This window comes from Spinacia oleracea, chromosome 1 (genome assembly GCF_020520425.1).
Source record: "Spinacia oleracea cultivar Varoflay chromosome 1, BTI_SOV_V1, whole genome shotgun sequence".
Classification (NCBI taxonomy): domain Eukaryota; kingdom Viridiplantae; phylum Streptophyta; class Magnoliopsida; order Caryophyllales; family Amaranthaceae; genus Spinacia; species Spinacia oleracea.
Window position 1 is genome coordinate 29617626 of NC_079487.1, and position 22418 is coordinate 29640043.

The window sequence follows — 22418 nt, forward strand, 5'->3', positions numbered from 1 at the left end:
AGCACCATCAAAAAGGGCACCCAGTTTGAATGAACCCCACTGGCAGAAGCTGTATTTCTTCGTCTAAAGGAACACTTGCACACCCTGCCGCGCCTCGTTAGTCCTCCCCAAGGGGAAGTCTTATGCATATACCTTGTCATCTCGGATCATGCTCTGAGTGTCGTCCTGCTCACCGAAAGAGAGGGGGTACAGTTACCCGTTTACTTCATAAGCCATGTGCTACAAAATGCCGAACTAAAGTACCCCACGATGGAAAAATTTGGCTTATCATTATTTTTGGCCAGCAAGAAGCTTCTCCCCTACTTTTTGGCTCATCGACTTATAGTGTACACAGATCAGCCCATAAAACGGTCGTTCACCAACCTGGAGGCGTCCGGATGAATGCTCAACTGGGCAATCGAACTCAACGCATTCGACATCTCATATGAACCAAGGAAAGCGATAAAAGGACAGGCATTAGCTGATTTCATTGTAGAAATAACCCGGCCTGCTTACATGAAAAATGATAAGACACGATGGATAATTCATGTAGATGGATCCGCCACCCGAAATGGGTGTGGAGAAGGCATCATCTGCGAATCACCAGAAGGAGACAAATATGAGAATGCCATGCGTTTCAAGTTCCAGGCGTCAAACAACGAGGCTGAATACGAAGCACTGATATGTGGGATCCAAATGAGCAAGGCAGCAGGAGCAGAAGAAATTTTGGCCTTATCCGATTCTCAGCTAATCGTCAGTCAGGTGAGTGAAGAATATGAAGCGAAGGATGACGCTATGATAAAATATTTGGAAATCGTCCGTCAAGAGGTACAACCACTAACAAGTTTTGAGGTACGGCGTATACCCCGGGCTAGGAAAAACAAAGCAGACGCCCTATCCAAATTGGCCAGATCAGCCTCCTGCGACACCCCACGGCATGTGTTCTGGGAGGTAAAACAAAGTAAAAGCATTGATGTCATAAAAACGGCTGTCCTGGACCAGATGACCACCTAGATGGACGACATAGTCAACTTCAAAATGAATAGGGTACTTCCTGAGGATCCTAATCAGGCGAAAAGGCTGCAAAAGAAATGATCTTGGTTTGAGATGTGGAATGGGATCTTATACAGGAAAGCCTTCTCTCGGCCTCTCCTCCGCTGTGTAACCCCAAAAAAGGAGCACGAAGTTCTGGAAGATCTACATCAAGGGTTATGCAACTCTAATAATGGGGGGAGGGCTTTGGCAGAAAAAGCTCTAAGGACTTGGTATTACTGGCCCACTCTCAAGGAAGACGCACTCGACCTACTTAAACGATGCGACAAATGCCAACGTTTTGATTACTTAATCCGTCGACCTGCTCAGAAGATAACACCCATCACTAGTCCCATACCATTTGCTAAATGGGGAATGGATTTTCTAGGCCCTTACACCACGGCCCCAGGTGGGGTACGCTATGTAATAGTAGCTATTGACTACTTCACCAAATGGGTGGGGCCGAAGCCCTAAAAAACACTAAGGCACAGGATGTGAGGGCCTTCATCTGGAAAAACATCATCACTCGATTCGGTGTCCACCAATCTATTGTCTTTGATAACGGGCCACAATTCAAAACACCCAAGTTAGAAGACTGGTTGGCCGATCACGACATCACGGCTTGTTTTGCGTCTGTCGGCCGTCCCCATACCAATGGGCAGGTGGAGGCATTCAACAAAATCATTTCTGAAGGGATGAAGATAAAGGGTTGTGGGCAGACGAGTTACCCAATGCCTTATGGTCCATACGAACCACGAAAAAAAATTCAACAGGAAAAACATCCTTTCTATTAGCATATGGAGCTGAAGCCGTCTTGCCAATAGAAATGTGCGAACCCACTCTGCGCGTCATGTTGTTTGATGAAAATTCCAATTGGAAAATGATGAAGGCGGCCCTGGATTTCCTACCAGAAACCAGAGGGAACGCGGCTTTAAGACAACAACTATGCAAGCTGCGCATGGCTAGGGAGTACAACAAGAAGGTCTCTAGAATAATCCTAAAAGTAGGAGATTTTGTACTAAGGAAAATGGAGGTCGTCGGACGCGCTAATGAGAAAGGAAAAGTCACCCCCACCTGGGAAGGTCCATACGAAATCTACGAAGAAGTCCGTGATGGAACTTACCGGATCCAAGACATGCAGGGACGTCCCATTCTACGCACTTGGAATGCAAACAACTTAAAGAAATACTTTAATTTTTCTAAGTTTGAGTCTATGTTTTCTTGTTAATTTACAATTATCTAGCTTGTAAAAACGAAGACGTCCACACAAGAGACGCACCATGTAGCACGGCTTGATAAGTTTTAATCAAAAATCTCCCTGCATGTCGGACTTGCAGTAAAATATTTACTTTTGTTGCAAATACTTAACTTAGGTGACCCAAAAGCGGCCCAAACACTATAACATTCTTCTAAGAATAAACCAAAGACTAGTTGTTTAAAGGCCTAAGAAGTGGCCCAGATTATCACCCTCACTAGGCTAATCACTTAGAACACAGGGGATACATTCCAAAAAGCTATATACTAAAGAAGTATAAATAGCTCAAGACCATAGCAAAATTCACAAAGACACAACGTTGTCGTCCCTGCTCATGGGGGAAGGCTATATCAAGTTGTATAAACAACACAATAAAATGAGTAAACAGGAACAACAACTTAAAAGGGTAAAAGGAAAAACGTCCATTTCATGACGACTGCACATTCCATTAAGTTAAGTACTAATTACAAATCATATACAAAAAGGCCTCAGAAAGGGCGTTACAAAACAAAACAAAGCAAGGCCACTAAGCGTCTCATACATCAGCATCCTCAGGAACACACACAGGAGGAGGACGTCCTTCCTTCAAGGCCATCTCCACCTCCACATGATGATTGATGATTCTCTCAAACCAGCTAAAGGGGGCATATCTGCGAATTCCGCATTCCAGGCAAGTTCAATACCTCCCTTGATTGACCGTTCCCCCAGCACGGCAGACTGGCTGCACACTTCTTTGGAACTAGCCGCCTCCCTACGAGCCTCCTCCCGTTCTAACTCCATCTGAGTAAACTTGGAGTCAAGCTGCAGCAACTCGTCCTCCTTCTTCTTACACTTCCCAGAAATATCCTTCGTCTCCTGGAAGTTCTTGTCAATCTGCTGAAGACGCTTATTGTCCTTAGCACGGAGGGAAGCTAAGGACTTGGCCAAAGAATCAACCGTCTCCTTCCTGGTGAAGCGAAGATCTTCCAGGCCGGCAAAATGCTGATCACCACATTGACGGGAAAGGGTGCGAGCTCTAGTCTCTTCCAACACCAAAGAAGTGCGCCACTTCTTCAGAGAATCCAGGTGAATAAACATCTGTAAAACGACAGAAGTAAAAATTCCAAAACACGAGGAAGGTAAAATGACTATTTTACTAAAGAAAGAAACATAACTTACATCTAATGCACTAGATTGCAGAGCGTCCAGTTGGGTTTCACCCGCCTCGGGAAGAGTGTCGGTATACTTTGGAGGTATAGCGCTGCGCATGAGGCCCATTACCTTGACCCGATCTCAGGAAGTAAAGCGGCCTGAGGAAGGGATCTGATCCAACTCAGCATTTATGGCTTTTTGAGGATCAGGTATCTCTACTGGAAAGACAACAGCCTTAGAATCCCTAGGAGAGACTATAGAACTGCCAGACGAAGAACGGCAAGTGCTTACGATGTTGGAATAAAACTTACCACCTGAGTTCCTAGCCCTCTCGACCGTCTTCAGAGGAATATTGCGGCGGACGTCTTCAGGAATTCCCCCAAGGGGATCATCCCCTAGGGGATCAGAAGAGCAAAACCCCTTAGTCTCAGGAACGTCCCTCTGAGACACTCTTTGCCGTTTCGAAGACGCCCCCACTTCCGAAGACGACCCCCCAGCAGAATCTCGGACAGGTTTGAAGCGTGGCTTACCTGTCCCTCCGGCCTTGCGCTTTGTGGACAGGGTCACAGTGGTAGCAGCTTTCTTCGATCCCTGGCAAAAGCACGACGGCTCCATTCAGATAAGCTGTTGGGACCATACCAAACAGTAATCTTAAGCTAGTTACCTTCTTTTTTGCTACCGGAGGATCATGCGACATGCCGACCTGCTCAGCGTCATGGATTTGCATAGCCTTGAGAGTGCTCGTTTCAAGCACCTCGGCAAGACAAGTCGGCTTATCTACCCGACCCTTGGAAGCATCATCCAACTTCTCCATAGCCGCGTCTGGAAGAAAATGAAGACGTCAGAGAAAGCATAAAATGTTAATCAAGGAAACCCAAAATTATAAAGTATTACCTCTCGGCATCTACGGACACAAGCCCACAGCCGAGAGAAAAGTAGTATCCTCAAATTGATCCAGATGGGGCAACCACCCCTCTGGTATCCAAGCCGTCTTTGTCCCCACGGCAAGGGGCTTCGCTCTGAAAAGGGAAGATATCTGTTTTCAGAGGTCAGCAGGAACAGGAGGAAGGGAACCACTTTTCCCAACAAAGTTAGGTTGGAGCGTCCAACGCGTCATCCGTTTGCACATCATTTCATCAGTAGTACGAATAACCACCCACTTCTTCCGCCAATGATGCCACTTGGACGCCTTCCCAATAACTGTCTGATAGGCTCCTTTGTAGCTCTGAGCCAGCCAGCCCTCGGCGGCCTAAGGGACTTTCGACAGCGTCGCTATTCGCAGAAACGCTGGGAAGGAGGGATTGATGCCTTTGAGCTCACACCTAGCAATGTACCCAAACACGCCGGCCCAAGAATTAGGAGACATTTGGTTCACACCTATGTTGTAGCCATCCAACAGTTCCACCATAAACGGGTATGGAGGAATCTCATACCTAGCTTCAGGACAGCCATGTAAACGGCAAACTTCCCAGGCACCAGGCCAATCCTAGTACAGTCCATGCCCCCTGGCATCTTTAAACTGTAATCACTGCCTAGGTTTAAAGATTCAACATAATCAGCCCCTTGTTCATTCAAGTAATTCAGCCAAGATTGGAGAGGGAAGATCTCACGAGGGTGAAGGTGTCCCTCCTCACTCCTAGACGGGGCTGATGTCGTCCCCTTCGCGCAACCTGATTCAAGGACTTCCTCCTCTATTGGAGACGAAGATTCCCCCTCGAAATCTGGATCTTCACCTATCCTCACCATGCTGTCCTGCACAAGCCAAAGATTTGGCTCAGGAGGGGGGGCATAAAATCTTGTCGGGAAGACGCCAAGTACCCGGTCGCCGTCCTCAAACCAAACGGGTCCTCAAACCAAACGGGCCGGCGTACCGCAACCAAGGAAAAAAGGTAAAACAAACAAACAAACAAAGTTTCAAAGAGAAGAGAGTTACCTACTAGATCAAAGAATGAAGTTCAAAAAAAATTGAATTCCCAAGATGAAGAACCCCAAGAACAAAGTTTGAATGCAACGGTGGTCCTAAATCGCCTACAGGTGGTTGAGTGAGGCCGGAAATTGCCTTCCTTCTGCTGCTCTCAAGAGGTTTTGGGAAATGAGGGGGAATCAACTTGAAATAACAAGATGTTTATAGAGGGGTAAGAAGTGAAGCACACCGCCAATTGTCACTACGGCACGGGAGAAACCAAGAGCAGTAAAAACTAAAGACAGTTTTCACTCCTCTTGAGGGGCAAATGATGTGGCCTTGTTGTATCACCACCATGGACCCCTCACAAAAGAAAGCACGTGGCCTACCCAAGCCTACCCCAACAGATACAGGCCTAGTGCTCTTAAACCCTGTCCAAATCTTGTCACTGGGCCAGGAGGCCCACCTGCTTGACAGGCCCAAAGTTATCTATAACATGCCCAAACCTGGAAGATCCACCAAGTTCTAAGCAATTTCCTAAGGGACACATGTCCCAATCCCAGAAGTCATCCAATCATGCAGCTAGGGTTTTTGGGATCAATTCCCAAAAAACCCTAGCCCTATAAATAGCTCAGTTCCCAAGGTAAAAAGGGCATTGAATTTATTCCCACCGACCTTAAACTATCTTTGCTCTGCCTTCTCTCTACCAATTACTTCTATCTCTAGCCAATACTTACTTAGGCGTCGGAGGGAATATTCCTACGAGAATATTCTTCTTTTGCAGGTTGCAGGAAGATCGTGCCAGCGCATACTTTATACCTCCGAGGAAAGCGTGACACGTCATCACCACAAAAGATCCCACAACACCAGACATCTTTCTCAACAAAATTCCAAACCATAGAACATATCCGACTCTAATACCAGTTTGTTATAACGGAAGCAAAGAAAGATTAAATAACGTAAACAAATAATGTAGAGAATTAATGTGGTTCACTAACTATGTGTTAGTTACGTTCATATGCAGAGGAGAAGAAATATTGATCTTGAGGAGTACAAATTACAAGATACAACTAGGTTATGACCTAAAGAGTTAGCGAGATCCCCGTGCTGGGGCGTTGTAGTAAGGGGCTTATCCGATTCAAGGAATCATTCTAACACCTTGAATGTGAGTCTTTATGTGTTTGAAACCGAAATTTAGGTATGCCGATTATGGAACAAGATAGCCATTAAATTCCAGTCATGAAAGGACTTAAAACAAACTAGATTACCCTACAGCTAATGTAGCAATGCCATGCTTCATTTCTCACTTGTAGGTCATTAGTGTAGCCTAACTTCCATTGTTTGAGTTATTACCGAAGTAAGAACCTCAAGCGGTATATGTTACAAGTAAGTTTGATTACTAGGTCACTTCTCTTTAAACATAAACCAGAAATGGAATTGTAAATTCCTTTCATTTGTTCCTTGTTTCCTATTAATTTCTTTTACCCTTTCTTATAGTCTTAAGAATTGACTTATCTAGTGTAACTTTTATAATTTGTTAGACATGTCCAATGTCATTTTAACAAAGTTCTTACCATTTCATTCATGTTTAACATTTTCTTCAACTAGATGATCTCACCAGAAGCTTCTAAAGTTCAATGAGTATCAATCTATTCGAATGTCTAGTAGCTAGACTCAATCTATTTGGTAGTTAACCATTGGTAAAATTGAGTGTTCAACTCAATGCTTCATGATTGTGAAACTACATTGTATTTTGGATTCATAAGTGCCAATTGGTTTGCCATTCGACTTTGATAGTCGAAACAACCATAAAAGTCTCTATAAGAAACATGCATTTTAAATTACTCATTTTCTCTTATTTCCGTGTATCGTTCTTGGATTCACTACCAATTGAGAAAATTTATTGTTACCTTTCTAAAAGGATTTATTGCAATGGATGATATTTAATCATAAAAAATAATTAAAACATACATTTAATCATGCAAAGTCTAAACATTTATCTTGAGTAATAACTTGAAAAAAAAACATGCAATTTAAAGAAGTCATTGAGCATATTATTCTAAATATTTAGTTTCGGCAGGGGTGAATAAATTGAATCCAAGATCCTTAAAACCATTAAAGAACTAAACAGGTTGTGGCTTGTCTTAATTCTAAAATATTTTAGACCATAATTTTACATTCAAATTAATGGTTAGCAGACCATATTTTTTATCCTATTTGGGACATACTAGCCACTTTTCGCAACCTGCAAAATATTTATATGTACAATATATATCATTCACCCATTCATTTATCAATGAATGACCCACTTAGCAAGTTAGTAGAAAAATACATCACATAATATTATCATCAACTAATTAAGGCACAAGAATCTACCAATTATTTGACCTTATTAGTTCTAATCAAGTTGTTAATTCTAAAAATAAGGACCTAATAATGGAATTTTAACCAAACATGAATAAAATCTCCCACTCAAACCAAGAATTATATCCTTTACTAATTTTAAACATAAATATTTATCTTTCTTAGTCCAACCGGAAACCATAATATTTAATTAAGATAAAGCTCATATAATAATTATTTTAAATCCCAAAATTTTAATTTTAGTTGATTAAATTTAATAAACTATAATATATTCAAGATTTTAATTTTATTAAATAATTAGTATAAATTTATTTATAATAATTAAACTAATAGAATTAAGTTCCGAGAAAAATTATAAGCACGAATATAAAATTAATTAAATTCGTCGCTCAACGGAAAATTAAAATCAAACGTGTCGCCTATACCTCGTCGTCTGATGTTGCGTCCGACCTGTTCACCCGACACGATGCTACCTGCGACACGACAGTACCTGATCGACAAGACATGATCAAACGTCAAAGCAGTTATGTCGTTAGTCCAAAAAGTGGGATAATAATTATCATTTTAATCAGTCTTCTATTAGATCGGTTGACACCTATTTAATTGTCAGGACTACGCTTAAATAGTATGCGAGCTGGTTCGGAGATAGATATAACCAATACAAAATAACAAATTTAAGTCGGTACGACCCATAATATAGCACTACATGAAATTACCGTAGTACCCAAAATTAAAGTGTATAGGGCGATAGAGATGAGTAGAAACAGACATAAAGAGGTCTCAATTGGATTGTTTTCTTGTATCAATTCCGCTTGCATGGACCCGGTCCACCATTAAGGTTACCATGGACCAGGGTAATTAGGTAATTTGCAGCGCTGAACCGTTTGAAATCACGTATTCCAAAAAAACAGAATGCGCGAAACCCTAAAATTGAAATCTCTCTCCTCCAGCAGCAACTTCTCTCTCCTACAGCAGCTTCTCTCTCCTCCAACAGCTTCTCTCTCTTCGAGCTTCAACAATGGAGGACGATTTAATCGATTTGAATATCGATTTAAATCGCGCAATAGAAGAAAAATTGTATAATTATGACGGTAATATTCGAATCCTAATAACTAACTACGAAGAAAATTATAGTAACTTTCATACTCATTGAGTAATTATTATTATTTTAGAAAACTTAGAGAATCATAGAGAAGTATATGATGTTGAAGATGAAGATGAAGGCACATCTCAGCAAGTTATGGTTGCAAATCAATGTATTGAAGAAGGTATGATATAGTATCTTTTAATATATATATAGTAACTGTTATATTGATATATTTAACATATTATAATTGCAGTAGTGTAACTAACATAGAAAGAGGAATTATATTTAACGCAGAGTAACTATAACATACAAAGAGAAACTATGTTTAATGTAGAGTAACTATCTCATATAGACAGGACTTATAGTAACTGTAGAGTAACTATAAACTATAGAGACTAACTATATAAAATGAAGAGTAACTATCACATATAAAGAAGAACTATATACTGTAGAGTAACTATCACATATAAACAAGAGTTATATTAAGTGTGAGTAACTATAATATATAAACAGTAACTATATAAAATAAAGAGTAACTATCACATATAATGATAACTATATTTAAAATAAAGTAACTATAATTTATGAATGGTAACTATATTAATTATAGAGTAACTTCACATAACGAAATAATATAAATAAGAAATAACTACATTTAATTTATAGTAACTATAACATATAAAGAATAACTGTATTAACTGTAGAGTAACTATAACAATCAATAGATCCTAAGTGAGTATGTTAAATATAGAGTAACTATTACATGTAAAGAGTAACTATATGAACTGTAGAGTAACTATAACAATCAATAGATCTTAAGTAACAATGTTAAATATAGAGTAACTATAACATATAAAAAGTAACTATATAAAATGAAGAGTAACTATCACATATAAAGAAGAACTATATACTGTAGAGTAACTATCACATATAAAAAGGAGTTATATTAACTGTGAGTAACTATAATATATAAACATTAACTGTATAAAATGAAGAGTAACTATCACATATAATGATAACTATATTTATAATAAAGTAACTATAATTTATGAAAGGTAACTATATTAATTATAGAGTAACTTCACATAACGAAATAATCTATATAAGCAATAAACTACATTTAACTTATAGTAACTATAACATATAAAGAATAACTATATTAACTGTAGAGTAACTATAACAATCAATAGATCCTAAGTAAGTATGTTAAATATAGAGTAACTATAACAAATAAAGAGTAACTATATGAACTGTAGCGTAACTATAACAATCAATAGATCTTAAGTTACAATGTTAAATATAGAGTAACTATAACATATAAAAAGTAACTATATAAAATGAAGAGTAACTATCACATATAAAGAAGAACTATATACTGTAACTATATACTTTAGAGTAACTATAACATATAAAAAGGAGTTATATTAACTATGAGTAACTATAATATATAAACAGTAACTGTATAAAATGAAGAGTAACTATCCCATATAATGATAACTATATTTATAATAAAGTAACTATAATTTATGAAAGGTAACTATATTAATTATAGAGTAACTTCACATAACGAAATAATCTATATAAGCAATAAACTACATTTAACTTATAGTAACTATAACATATAAAGAATAACTATATTAACTGTAGAGTAACTATAACAATCAATAGATCCTAAGTAAGTATGTTAAATATAGAGTAACTATAACAAATAAAGAGTAACTATATGAACTGTAGAGTAACTATAACAATCAATAGATCTTAAGTAACTATGTTAATTATATAGTAACTATAAAATATAAAGAGTAACTATATAAATATTAAGAGTAACTATCACATTTAATGATAACTATATTTGTATTTGTACAGGTTCAATAATACATTCAATTGATACAAACCACAACATCTTTGAAAATCCAAATAATGAGCAGGAAGAAAACATTGATAAAGAATTAGATGGCAGTTTAATTGGAGAAGCAAGGAAAACAACCGATGAGATTTATGATCTATATTGCAAACATGCTGCTATTATTGGTTTTAGTGTACGAAAAAGGGAAGAATAGATATAAAGAAGGAACCACAATTGTTAATGGAAAATACTTCTACTGCTCTGCTGCTGGAATAAGAGACCCTTCTAAAAACAAAGAACTCAAAAATGAAGATGATCAATCAGATGCAAAAAAGAAAGAAAGGAGAAAGAGGGTTATGATAACAAGAACAAAATGTGAAGCTCAAATATTTGCAAAGAAGAATGAAAATGGAGATTTTGAAATAGAAAAGCATGTAGTGGTACATAATCACCCATTGACAAGAGAAATAAGTAATTATCTCCACCGATCGGAACGACAAATGACAGAACCTAAAAAAGAAGCTATTGAGGCAATGTCAGAATGTGGTCTAAGACCAATGGAGTCTTATAGGTATATGTCAACAGAAACTGGCGGAGACGACTGTGTAGGTCATACGATGATTGATCATCTAAACTACTGCTACAAGTTAAAAATGAAGCAAATTGATGGCAAGGATTCACAAACACTAGTGAACAAACTGTATGACATACAATCAATAGATCCCGAGTTCTTTTTCAGAGTAAGACTCAATGCTGAAGGAAAAGTTGAGTGCCTATTTTGGAGGGATTCTATGATGAGAGAAGATTACAAAATATATGGAGATGTTCTAGTTTTTTATACTACATTCAGAACCAATAAGTACAATCTCATATGTGCTCCATTTGTTGGTATCAATAACCATTGGAAAAACACAATGTTTGCTTGTGCTTTCATTGGGGATGAAACCACAGAATCTTTCGTTTGGGTGTTTGAAACTTTTCTGAAGGCTATGGGAGGAAAGCACCCTATATCAATTTTCACTGATCAAGATGCAGCTATTGCTGCTGGAATAGAACAGGTACCTCTTCATATATTATAGTTACTATTTTGACAATATAGTAACTCTTTATAAAATATAGTTACTATTTTAACAATATAGTATCTCTTTATAAAATATAGTTACTATTTTGACAATATAGTAACTCTTAATTCAATATAGTTACTATTCTAAAATTATAGTAACACTTTATAAAGTATAGTTACTATTTTGACAATATAGTAACTATTTATTAAATATAGTTACTATTTTGAAAATATAGAAACTCTTATTAAAATATAGTTAATATTTTGACAATATAGTAATTCTTTATAAAGTATAGTAACTCTTTATAAAATATAGTTACTATTTTGTGGAACTATATATATTCATTATTGTTTTTCAGGTTTTTCCTTCTTCAAGACACAGGTTATGCTTATGGCACTTGAGTAAAAATGCAAACAGTAGGTTTGGTTTATTGAAGTCTGATAAAAACTTCAAAAACGCATTCTACAAGTGTTTAAGTGGGTGTATAACACCAAATGATTTTGAAGAAACTTGGAAATCTATGATCAACACTTTTAAGCTGGAAAAAGATGACTGGTTCAACAGATTGTATGGTCTTAAAGAAAAATGGTGTACAGCTTTAAGTAAAGATTTTTTTTCTGCCGGTATACTTTCTTCACAAAGAAGTGAAAGTACAAACCATGCTGTTGGTTTTAAAGCAAATAAAAGTACAACATTAACAGAGTTCTATAGTATTTTTCAAGCTACAATAAATCGATGGAGAAAAACCGAAGAAAAAGACGACTTTGACTGTACAAGGGGAATACCAACTTCAGAGCTAAGTATGAGTGCTATATTAAAACAGGCAGCAAATGTATACACGATAACACTTTTTCGTGATTTTGAAGAAGAGTTCAAGCTTTCTGTGGCAAGTAGTACAATGTTCAAGGGAAGTGTAGGAAGAACAGTGTTTTTTGAAGTGTGGATAGAAGGAATAACAGGTAAAAAAACTATAAATCTTTATTTAATATTTAGAGTAGATGTTCTTTTGAATAATATTACATTATATGTAAATAATCTAACAGGATCAAGGCAAGAAGTTTAATACAAAATGGAAGATTCAACCGTCACTTGCACATGCAAAAACTTTGAAGAATCTGGATGGTTGTGCTTCCATTGTTTAAGAATATTGCATTTACATTCAATCAATACAATTCCAGATCGTTACATAACAACAAGATGGAATAGATATGCAAAGAAACAGATATGGGAAAGGGTTGATACAATAAAAAGGGAGAAAGGTGAAATCAACAATTTTACTGGTTGGAGATTACATATGATCAGAAGGTAATTTTTTCAATATACATTAGTTCATTTTCATATATTTACAATTACAGTTGATATTTTACTTAACACTTAAACTCTATACCACAGATACTATAACTTAATTTTGAAAGGGCATAAGATAGCAAAGGCCAGAAAATTTATCGAGGAGAAGTTTAAAATGGATAATAAAGCAGTTGATGAAATCATAAAAAAGGAAGAAGAAAGGAAGGCAAAAGAAGAAGCTGCAAAGATAGCAGAACAAGAAAAGGCAAAAGCTGAAGCACAACGAGAAACACAAGACGGGGAATCAACTAATTCTGAAATAACAATTGTGCTTGATCCTGATCGTGCTAATACTAAAGGAAAGAGTAAGAAGAGAATAAAGGGTCAATATGACAATTACAAGCAGCCATCAAAGAAAGGAAAAAAGAAACACAAAGAATTTGGATCCAAGACACCCAATATTCAATTATTTACACCTAAAGAACAACTATTTTAGTGATGTTCTTGTTTTATTATCATATACAGTTACTTCAACATTTTTAAACAAATTTATTGAGTGTTTATACTATAGTTCTCCTTTACAATACATAGTTACTATACATTCAGTATAGTAACTCTTTATAAACACACAATTTTTATTTATAGTAACTCGTTATAAAATAGTTACTATTTTGACAATATAGTATCTCTTAATACAATATAGTTACTATTCTGAAAATATAGTAACTCTTTATAAAATATAGTTACTATTTTGACAATATAGTAACTCTTAATAAAATATAGTTACTATTCTGATAATATAGTAACTCTTTATAAAATATACTTACTTTTTTTACAATATAGTAACTTTTTATAAAATATAGTTACTATTTAAAAAATATAGTAACTCTTAGAACAATATAGTTACTATTCTAAAAAAATATAGTAACGTTTTTTATGCAATCAAAATGACTTATAGTAACTATATGTTACTCAAAAATAAAATACCATAAAAAAGAGAGTAATTGTATCTTATTAAAGATAACTATATCTGTAAGATAGTAACTATTTGAATTTATACACAAAATTATTCACTTTTTATATATACCAACTCTTCACATTTAGTGGTCACCCTTCTTTACATATAGTAACTCTATATAAAATATAGTTACTATTTTGATAATATAGTAACTTTCGTTATGCAATCATATGACTTACAAATTTATAAGAATCACTATATTTGAAGAAAGGTAACTATTTCATTCAAATAGAAACTATATTTAAAATAAGTAAATTGAACAATATGACACAAATACTGCAAAAGTTATAATTACTCTCATATATCAAACAATTAAAAATCATTGAGAGTAACTATATCAAACTTAGAATTAATTGAACATTCTAAGTAGTAATTCGACTACATACAAACACAAAAAATTAAATTGTTTTTTCAGCAATAATTATTAACCACGTGAAGCACCTCGTCCACGTGCCTTCCCGCGTCTGCCTCCTCGGGTGCGTCTCCCGCCTTTGCCACGTCCTTTCCCTTCAACATTGACATCTGTCTCAGCTTCATCTTCTGTTTCAACATGTTTGGATTTCCTTGCTGAACTATTTCTTGCAACAATTTCAATTTTTGAAGCATCATTCATGTATTTCTGCGTCAACTCTTCCCTTTGTTTAATTAGGGCATCCAAAACATCTTGTTTCCTGTATTTCCTGAATGCAACCATTCGTTTCAGATATTCATCTCTGTAACAATTCAAATCTGACAACACAATGGTGCCACAAATACAAGCCCTGAGAAACTTCCTGAAATCTTCCTGCAAATATTTGAACAGTAACTATTAGAATAAAAACAGTAACTATGATAACAAAACAATAACTATAAAGAATGAAAAGAAAAATATGAATAACATTAATTATTTTTAACACAAAAACTTACATCTGCCAAGGGATCAAAGTCAAAAATCCCAACACCATCTTGTACCGTTTCAACACCATGAAAAACCATCATTAACATCATCAAATAGACACAACAGTCTTTGTCATAAGCACCTCGCTTCCAATTACCACCGACCGGGATAAATTTGAAGCTTTTAATATCTTCATGATGAATGTTATCCATATTTTTCAGTAGTTTTTCCAATGAAGAACACTATACAAAACATATAGTAGGTATTATCAACATATAGTAACCTTTGAAATCATATAGTAACTATTACCAACATATAGTAAGAATTAAAATCATATAGTAACTATTAAAATCATATAGTAACTATTACCAGTTGGTTAAAAATCATATAGTAACTATTAAAATCATATAGTAACCATTAAAATCATATAGTAACTATTAAAATCATATAGTAACTATTAGAATCATATAGGAACCATTAAAATCATATAGTAACCATTACCAACATATAGTAACCTTTGGAATCATATAGTAACTATTTTATAACGATAGTAACTATTTTAAAAACATAGTTACTGTTTTAAACAAATAGTAACCTTGTCAAAAATATAGTTCCTCTAAAAAAGAAAGACTAATATAAAGGTAACTATAACATTTATAGAGTAACTACAACAACAAAAAAGGTAACTATAAAAAAAACTTACCAAGACAGAATAAGCTTTCTTCCTTTGTTCCATCTCTTTTGGTTCCAGAAGCATATTATCAAAGAAATAGACACTTTTGTCTTTCATACTAATGACAAACAGGTAATAATGCTTCGGGTCTTCAATCAGAACAGGAGCAAAAATCTATATAAAAAAGAAAAACAACAGATTACAACTACAAGAAAGGAGACAAAAAAAAAAGATAATATGGTTATATAAAGAAAATATAAATCATACCATATTACAATCTTTCAACGACTGAACTCCATTTACATCTTTCACACCATAATTAAGACAAACACACAATTCAGACAAGATTTTTTCATTGCCTGGTTTCTCAATCAAATCAGCAACATATTTCTGCAAATCAATATTAAAAGAAAAATTAAACAAAGGCCAAAAAAATTTAAAATAATTAACATTTTATATTATTAAAAATATAACTTACACAATATGTGCCACCTAAAAACAGCTTCTGAGGAGAACCAGCAGGATTCCTTTCATTTTCATTCAATAAAAAAGCCCAAGCTTCAATATGAATCAAAAGAATATCAAATGTGGAAGGAAGGGTCCACATGTCATCTCTTCCTACCGCAATAAAATGATTGTATTCTATAACTTTATCACTGAAAAACATAAAAAAGAAACAATAAATATGTCAGAAGAATTATAAAGGTTACTATAATAAATAAAAGGTAACAATAGAATATAAAAGGTAAATATAGTAAACAAAAGGATACTATAGTATACGAATAGTAACTATATTATATGAAAGGTTACTATAAAGTTAGGGCAACAACTTCACTTTTAAGAAAGGTAACTATATTATATGAAAGGTAACTATATTATATGAAGGGTTACTATAAATAATAAAAAGTAACTATATTATATGAAAGGTAACTACATTATATGAAAGGTAACTATATTATATGAAATGTAACTATAATATATGAAAGGTAACTATAATATATGAATGGTAACTATATTATTTAAAAGGTAACTATAAATTATTAAATGAGAAAACTTCTACTTACTCAGTCAAAATACCCTCTCCATCAGTCAGAGCAGCAAAGTCCACAGCTTCTTGAACAAATGCTGGAAGATGCCTCATTAAATCTTCAAATGCTATCATAAACGGAGACATAAACATCACATTTTCCTCTATGCCATAGACACTGACATTCACTCTTGATACAGCATGGTTGTTAATGATGCATTTTTGAAATCCAGCCCACACGCGCTCATATTCTTCTATTTCTTCATCATCATCCTCCGTAATTTCTTTATCTTTGCTTTTCAAAGAATCAAGAACTGCATTTATTTGAGTGTCAGGATCAACTTCTCGAATAATTGCTTCGGTAGATGTTGTTGCATCAACAACAGCAGCTGTAACAACTGCAGGCTCAGTTGGAACAACGGCAGAAGGTTGAGGGGCAGCAGTAACAACTGGATTGTTACTTGAACCAAAAATGTCATCCCAACCATTTGGTAGATTCTTCACCAACTGATGAATCTCCACCAACTCATCAACCATCTTTTGATAAGTGGAATTTTCCAAAATATCATCGCCATGGTTCTGCGAAGGCATTGAAGCCTTTAATTTGAACAGCTCTTCAGCATGGATGGCTGAAACTACATCCAGATCTCTCTTCATCAACAACCACTGACCATGAAAATCCTAATAACAAAATACATAAATTTAAATATGGAACATAATATGAAAATTTAACTAAAAATACAAAAAAATATTATAAGAAAAGGTATCTATAGTATATAAAGATAACTGTATAAAAGTTAACTATAGTATATGAAAAGTAACTATAGAATATAAAAGATAACTATAGAAAATAAAAGATAACTATAGTAAATAAAAGGTAACTATAGTATATAAAAGATATCTATAGTATACACAAGATAACTATAGTACATAAAACATATAGTAACTATTTATACCATATAGTAACTGTTTAAAACATATAGTAACTATTTATACCATATAGTAACTGTTTAAAACATATAGTTACTATTTGTTAAAACAAAGTAATGGTAACATAGTGTATGAAAGATAACTATAGTACATAAAAGATAACTATAGAATATAAAAGATAACTATAGAATATAAAAGATAATTATATATACCTACATTTACTAAACCAAAGATAATGATAACAATAGTGTATAAAAGATAACTATAGCATATAAAAAATAACTATACTATATATTGACAAATATATCAATAAGAAAATAAACTTACATCAGTGGCTTTAGAGAAAATTTCTTCATCTGTAGGATGAGAATTAGGGATTTCAAACTGAAGAATCCTAGGACGCCGACTTGGAATTCGACGCCCAACATAGGGCTGTTCAGCTCTTCCCCCACTACTGCCTGCTTCATTTTCTTTCGAAATAGATTTCATTTGGGTCAAATCTATTTGACCATCAACAAAAACAAACTTTTTGGAAATTGGATACTTCCCCTTCTCCAATATACCAGAACCATATAATGCACTCATATTGGCATTTTCAGCATGAATCCGATCGGTTACCATCTTCGATGTCCAATGCTGAATAAGAGGTAATTGATCAGGAATACCACTGGAATTCCTAAACTTAATCCTTTGAAAATACACAAGTTGCAAAAACACAACACAGCCTCCAAATGTCTTTTGATCTTTGCCTTTCAATAAACCATTTTTAAATTTCACTGTTTCCTCACATAATACGTCAAGAACGTATTTACACCAATTGTATTTGGAAATCATTTTAGGATATTCCAAAGCCTTAGCCAATCTCAAATCTACAGTCCTATTGGCTGTTGGAGTAAAAAATGTAGAGAAAGCAACAAAAACAAATAATTGTTTAAACAGATCACCACCATCTGTCAACAATTTAATCTTGTCCTCAAGCAACCTTATAGGAATTTGAGCATTGACCTCTTCAAAACCGAACTCTTTTCTCCACTTGATCTTCAAATCAAAATCAGGATTAGTGGAATTGCGCCCACGTTTAACCCCTTCAACCTCCAGCTCAGAAAGGGGGAGCATAAACAAATCGTACACATCATAATCAGTGATTTCAAATTGCTTGGAATCACTGATTGTAAACAGAGAACTCACACCATCAAAGCACTTGATGCACCAGTACATCATCTGAGTGTTTTTTCGACTTAATTGAAGGTCTAACGATCCTCCAAACCCTATCTCTTGAACAGCTGCCTTTTGATCAGGAGAGAAGTCTTTAATTAATTTACACAATGATCCTCCTGAACATTGTGTATCAAAATTAAACCTGAAAAAAATGAATAATGAAAGTAAGTCAGCTTTATATATCATATAGTAACTATTTAGAACACATAGTAACTGTTTAAAACATGTAGTAACTATTAGAAACATATAGTTACTATTTAGAAAATATAGTAACTGTTTAAAACATATAGTAACCTTTCAAATAATATAGTAACTATACTACACATAGTACACATAGAACCTATTTATAACATATAGTAATTATTTAGAAGATATAGTAACTGTTTAAAATATAAAGTAACTATTTAGAACATATAGTAACCTTTGATATAGTCAATATTGTAAACATAGTACACATAAAACCTATTTAGAACATATAGTAATTGTTTAAAACATATAGTAACCTTTAAAGTCATATAGTAACTATTGTAAACATAGTACACATAGAACCTATTTAGAACATATTTCAAAACATATAGTAACTATTTAAAACATATAGTAACCTTTGGAATCATATAGTAACTATTTAAAACATGTAGTAACCTTTGGAATCATATAGTAACTGTTTACAACATATAGTAACCTTTGGAATCATATAGTAACTGTTTACAACATATAGTAACTATTTTAAAAAATATAGTAACTATTTAGAACATAGTAACTATTTTGAACATATAGTAACTATTTAGAACAATTAACTAAATTAAACTAACACTTACACGATAGGCAGGCCATCAGCGCCAACTTCTTTCAAAACTTGTGAATGAAGTTGATGAGATTCAGGCTGTGGAACGTCAACCAGAGAAGAATTTTGTAAAACTAGTTGATTAGGTTGTTCTTCTTCAATTGGTTCTTTTTCAGATACAAGCGCAATTGCTTTTGATTTCGGACTGCCAGCCTTTTTGTTCTTCTTTATAGACACAGATTCCTTAGCAACTGAAATAAAACAATTATAAAACAAAATATTACTATATAGTAACCATTACAATCACATAGTAACCAATAAAATCATATAGTAACCTTTCAAATAATATAATAAATACATAAACATAGAGTATCCATTTAAATCAAATAGTAACTATTTATTAGACATAGTAACTGTTTAATTTTATAATAACATTTAAGAAAGATAGTAACTATTTATAACACATAGTTACTGTTTTAAAGTTATATTTACTTTCTAAAAACGATAGTAACTATTTATAACACATAGTTCCTATTTTAAAGTTTATTTACTTTCTAAAAACACAGTAACTATTTATAACACATATTTACTGTTTTAAAGTTATATTTACTTTCTAAAAAAGATAGTAACTAATTATAACACATAGTTACTATTTTAAAGTTAATTTACTTTCTAAAAAGACAGTAACTATTTTAAAAACATAGTTACTGTTTTAGAAATATAGTAACCTTTTAAAAATATAATTACTCTAAAAAACTATGAACAAACCAGTCACTAATAAAAACACTTAAAAACTTCGTAACATAAAATAAAAAGTAACTATATCTTTGAAACAGTAACTTCAAACAAAAACCACAAACATTTCAATAATTCAAAATCAAACAAAAAATAAGTTCGAATTACTAGAAATTTCTTCAGAAACAGCAAATAAAAGGTAACTATATCTTTGAAACAGTAACTGCATGAAACACTAAACCTAATTTCAGCAAAAACCACAAACATTTCAATAATTCAAAATCAAACAAAAAATAAGTTCGAATTAACAGGAATTTCTTCAGAAACAGCAAATAAAAGGTAACTATATCTTTGAAACAGTAACTGCATAAAACACTAAACCTAATTTCAGCAAAAACCACAAACATTTCAATAATTCAAAATCAAACAAAAAATAAGTTCGAATTACCAGGAATTTCTTCAGAAACAGCATTTGGCCTTCTTCCTCGCCTTCGAGGAGCTTCAACAGCCATTTCAGCGACGGAATTGTCGAATTCAAGTTTCTTCGCTGCCGGTTTCTTCGCTGCCGGATTCTTCGGTGCCGCTTTCTTCACCATTTTTTAGAAAAAAGAAGATCGGAAGAGTAATTTGATGCAAATGGATGAAAATAATCACTGAAATTAAATTTGAAATGGAGAGAGAAATTCAGAGAGAAGTTGGGAAGCAGTTTAGAGAGAGAAGTTGAGTGAGAAGTTCAAAAGCCGGGAAAAAGGAAATTAAAAAAAAAACATATATATAATTAGGAAAGCACGTGACAGTTACAAGCAACTTCTCGCACGCAACAACGCAAAGACTATAATACCCAGGTCCATAGCATGGACCAGGTTTACTATAGTGTATACCTTCTTGTATTAAATAATTGGTTGTTGATAAATATGAATGTAGTGAAGTGGCCAAAAGTTGTGCAAAAATGAAAAACTTGGTTTGGTATAATCTGTTCGTGGTTCAATGTAAAGTTGATCATTCTGTTTTTAATGCATTTCCCATTCCCCACCATTCATCAGCCGCCCCACACCCAACTATCTTTACTCGTAGTCGTCGCAAAACACCATTTTAGAGGTCACCAATTTTAATCTACAATTGACTCCCCATCTGTTGTACAAAAGGTAAATGGGTAATGGAGGGGAAGAAATATGTTCATGTTCAATTTTTCCCTCCTATAATTAGGACGTATTAACGGGACATAGCTTGGCCGAGTGGTAAATGTTTTATTGAATAAACACGACAACACGACACGGATCGAACATGAAAATAAGTGGGTTAGTGTTTAGGATTTTCGACATGATTAATTAAACAGTTTAACACGGCACGTCACATTTAATTTAACGGATCGGGTTAATGTTGAGACTTTCAACCTAGTTATATACGACACGAAAATGGTCAGACACGGCATGTTTACCAACTCGAAGGAGAGTGACCATAAATTTTAGAAAACATCTATGGGGGATAGAATGATAAAATCGACTTTATTATCTTGTTTAGGAAATCAGTTAAATTAATACGAGGTATTCCTTCCGTATCAATGTAATGATATGGTTACACTTTACCTTTCACATTTCAAAAAAAATCTAAAGACATTAATATCTCTTGTTTTGTATTAGTAAAATTATAAAAAGTTGATATTACTAAAGTACATATTGAGACAAATCAAATATGATATCACACGATTATATTTTTGTTTATCCATACCTCATAAATGATAGCCAAATTGAAATTTATTTGAAGTCCAAATTTATTTGAAATTTATAATAGTGGCAAATGTAAAATGTAACCTCTAATACTTCCTTTGTTTGGAAATACTTGCAACATTGATCATTTTCACGCATATCAATGCACAATTTTGATCGTTAATATCTTAAATTCTCTTTAAACAAAGATTATAAAAAGTTAATATTTTGAAAATACGTATTGAGACAAATGTAACAAGATCTCATATGACTATATTTTATCTGACATATAAATCACCAACAGTATTCAAAGTGAAATATATGAATAGTATAAAATATCAAATGTTACGAATATTTATGGAAAAAAAAAAACTCCTGTAGTTTTTCTTTTACTATGGGCAGAAATCATTTGGGAAAGAATGACATCGATTGGAATATTCTCTGAATATAGGGACCTGTATGTAATTAATTAACAATAAAAGCCGAAAGTTGAGGGATCAAA

At 33.8% G+C, this 22418-nt stretch overlaps 5 protein-coding genes across 5 annotated transcripts; 3 read left to right on the top strand and 2 right to left on the bottom strand.

The window, feature by feature from the left end:
* The first annotated feature begins 8590 nt into the window (after positions 1–8590).
* On the top strand, positions 8591–10811 carry LOC130463591 (uncharacterized). The gene is made up of 3 exons (XM_056832762.1): positions 8591–8755; positions 8837–8932; positions 10618–10811. Exons 1-3 carry the CDS (start codon positions 8683–8685, stop codon positions 10809–10811), a joined length of 363 nt encoding a protein of 120 aa, XP_056688740.1. The 5' UTR covers positions 8591–8682.
* An 85-nt stretch (positions 10812–10896) lies between these two features.
* Positions 10897–12724, top strand: LOC110793774 (protein FAR1-RELATED SEQUENCE 5-like). Its single transcript, XM_056832766.1, has 3 exons — positions 10897–11655; positions 12020–12620; positions 12705–12724. The coding sequence occupies exons 1-3, from the start codon at positions 10954–10956 to the stop codon at positions 12722–12724; spliced, it is 1323 nt and encodes a 440-aa protein (XP_056688744.1). The 5' UTR covers positions 10897–10953.
* A 6-nt stretch (positions 12725–12730) lies between these two features.
* LOC110798211 (protein FAR1-RELATED SEQUENCE 1-like) lies at positions 12731–13577 on the top strand. The gene is made up of 2 exons (XM_056832767.1): positions 12731–12966; positions 13054–13577. Exons 1-2 carry the CDS (start codon positions 12731–12733, stop codon positions 13442–13444), a joined length of 627 nt encoding a protein of 208 aa, XP_056688745.1. The 3' UTR covers positions 13445–13577.
* Positions 13578–14345: 768 nt separating this feature from the next.
* Positions 14346–15731, bottom strand: LOC130465789 (uncharacterized). The gene is made up of 3 exons (XM_056834635.1): positions 15547–15731; positions 14873–15085; positions 14346–14750 (listed from the first exon to the last, which is right to left on the bottom strand). Exons 1-3 carry the CDS (start codon positions 15631–15633, stop codon positions 14391–14393), a joined length of 660 nt encoding a protein of 219 aa, XP_056690613.1. The 5' UTR covers positions 15634–15731; the 3' UTR covers positions 14346–14390.
* On the bottom strand, positions 15668–20904 carry LOC130463594 (uncharacterized). Its single transcript, XM_056832769.1, has 7 exons — positions 20659–20904; positions 19510–19726; positions 17801–18833; positions 16581–17224; positions 15995–16172; positions 15792–15906; positions 15668–15690 (listed from the first exon to the last, which is right to left on the bottom strand). The coding sequence occupies exons 1-7, from the start codon at positions 20804–20806 to the stop codon at positions 15668–15670; spliced, it is 2358 nt and encodes a 785-aa protein (XP_056688747.1). The 5' UTR covers positions 20807–20904.
* Positions 20905–22418: the final 1514 nt, after the last annotated feature.